This window comes from Quercus robur, chromosome 3, assembly GCF_932294415.1.
Source record: "Quercus robur chromosome 3, dhQueRobu3.1, whole genome shotgun sequence".
NCBI lineage: Eukaryota > Viridiplantae > Streptophyta > Magnoliopsida > Fagales > Fagaceae > Quercus > Quercus robur.
In genome coordinates, this window is record NC_065536.1 from 8,031,587 (window position 1) to 8,033,993 (window position 2,407).

The 2,407-nt window shown below is 45.1% G+C and overlaps 1 protein-coding gene across 1 annotated transcript; it reads left to right on the forward strand.

Annotated features, from left to right (window-relative positions):
* The first annotated feature begins 290 nt into the window (after positions 1 to 290).
* On the forward strand, positions 291 to 2,135 carry LOC126719187 (uncharacterized). Its single transcript, XM_050421766.1, has one exon. The coding sequence runs from the start codon at positions 291 to 293 to the stop codon at positions 2,133 to 2,135; it is 1,845 nt and encodes a 614-aa protein (XP_050277723.1).
* Positions 2,136 to 2,407: the final 272 nt, after the last annotated feature.

Genomic DNA, 2,407 nt, shown 5'->3' on the forward strand with positions numbered 1-2,407 from the left:
ATACAGTCCTTACAATTGGCCCAATCTGTGGGAAGAGCTTGATCTATTTTGAAAGAGATTTGGATGCGTCGTCTAAGATGGAAGAAGCAGGTCCACAACAAGCAGCGACAGGTCCACACTAGGTAGATGCTAATTTATACCAGGCAGAATCAAGAGGATCCCAACATGGCAATCTACATAGGAGCCTCGAACGGAGAGGAGGTCGTGAGGGAAGTGTGTACACAACTCATACCAGTAAAAATCAATCTCGAGGGAAGAGCCATGTTTCCCATGCAAAGGATAATAGAGACATGCAACGTGAAATCGATGAATTGAAGAGGGAATTGCGTCACGCTCAGCGAAGACATTCGTTGCCCAGCTCCGAGCCGTCCTCTAAGGAGACAGATGGTGCTAGTTACAGACGGAGATCCAGAATTCCGCCCAACGAGACTTTATCCTATGACGAGGAGTACCACCATAGACGTAGATATAAGAGCCCGCCTCGCAAAGGCTTGGGGAACGATGCCATGAACAAGGCGCTGAGACAAGTTTCTAAATCACCCTTCACACGAAACATAGAAGGTGCAAGTCTTCCTCGGCGATTCCATCAACTCACGTTCACCATTTATAATGGTCGAACAAATCCAGTAGAACATGTCAGCCATTTCAATCAAAGGATGGTCGTTCACTCCAAAGATGAGGCTTTGATGTGTAAGGTCTTTCCATCTAACTTGGGCCTAGTGGCAATGAGGTGGTTCAACGGTTTAAAAGCAAACTCTATTGACTCCTTTAAAAAACTCACCTGGGCCTTTGGTGCTCGCTTTATTACTTGTAGCAGGGTTCCTCAGCTTTTGGGATTCTTATTATCTATGTCCATGCTGAAGGGTGAGACTCTGAAGGCTTACTTAGATAGATACTGGGAGATGTTTAACGAAATAGAAGGAGAGTACGATGATGTGGTCATTAGCACTTTTAAGGCTGGTCTTCCAACCGAGCATGATTTGAGGAAATCTCTAATTGGTAAACCTGTTACTAGTGTACGTCAACTGATGGATCGGATTGACAAGTACAGAAGGGTAGAAGAAGACCAACTGCAGGAGAGAGGAAAGGCTAAAGTGATCCCTCAGGAGAGGAGGGATTTCAAGTCGAATCGGTACAATAATAACCGACCTCGGAAAGACTTTGTTGGGCAGCCAGGATCTGCCAAAATCCAGGTGGTTAATGCTGTGTTTCGAGAGCCAGTGCAGCAGGTGCTGGAGAAGATTAAGAATAAGCCGTTCTTTAAATGGCCAAACAAGATGGTAGGAGATCCTATGAAATGCAACCAAAGCCTTTATTGCCAATATCATCAAGACCATGGGCATACCACCAAAGATTGTAGAAACTTGTGGGACCATTTAGACCAGTTGGTCCAAAAAGGGAAATTAAAGCAACTCCTACATCATTCTAGTGGATGGGGAAACCAAACGGGTTCAGAATTTCAGGGAGATGCTTCTTTAAGACTTCCTTTAGGCACAATAAATGTCATATTTGTTGCCCCAGGGAGAACCGGATCTTGTCCCTCCAGGGTATTGTTGGTATCTCGTTACCCAGCCGAGGAGTCTAGTTTAATGCCGAAGAGAATCAAGATGGGCACCGCATTGGTGTTAGGTTTTTCAGATGAGGACAAACTTGGAACCATACAGCCACATGATGATGCTTTAGTGGTCACACTCAGGATTGGTGGGTACGATGTGAAAAGAGTGATGAATGACCAAGGCAGCGGAGCTGAGATAATGTATCTCGACCTATATAAGGGGCTAAATCTAAAACCTGAAAACTTAACAGCCTACAATTCTCCTTTGGTGAGTTTTGAAGGTAAAATGGTCATTCCGAAAGATCAAATCAAATTACTTGTGCAAACCAACCCAGATGTGGTAGAGGTGGACTTCATTGTTGTAGATGCTTTCTCTCCCTACACGGCCATTATAGGCAGACCTTGGCTTCATACCCTGGGGACCGTCTCCTCTACTCTTCACCAGAAGATGAAGTACCCATTCGGAGGCCAGGTTTTGGAGATAGTAGGAAATCAGTCTACAGCTAGAAAATGCCTGGTAGCGGCCATCCAACATCGACCTGAGGCTGAAATCTCGACCACTGCTGATAACGGCTTATAGCAATTAGAAACTCCGGCGTTGCCCATCAATGGACCAGCCGACGAAGCGAAATGTGAAAATCTAGAGAAGGTAGTTGTTGGCAACGATCCGGAGAAGTTCTTTCAGGTTGGAGCTCAACTGCCTATGCAGGAAAGGGATCAATTGGTTGAATTCCTTAGGAAAAATGTTGATGTATTCGCATGGAGCGCGTATGAAGCCCCGGGTGTAAATCCAAGTTTCATTTGTAATCATTTGAATGTTAACCCTTCTATTACCCCGAAAATACAGCCACC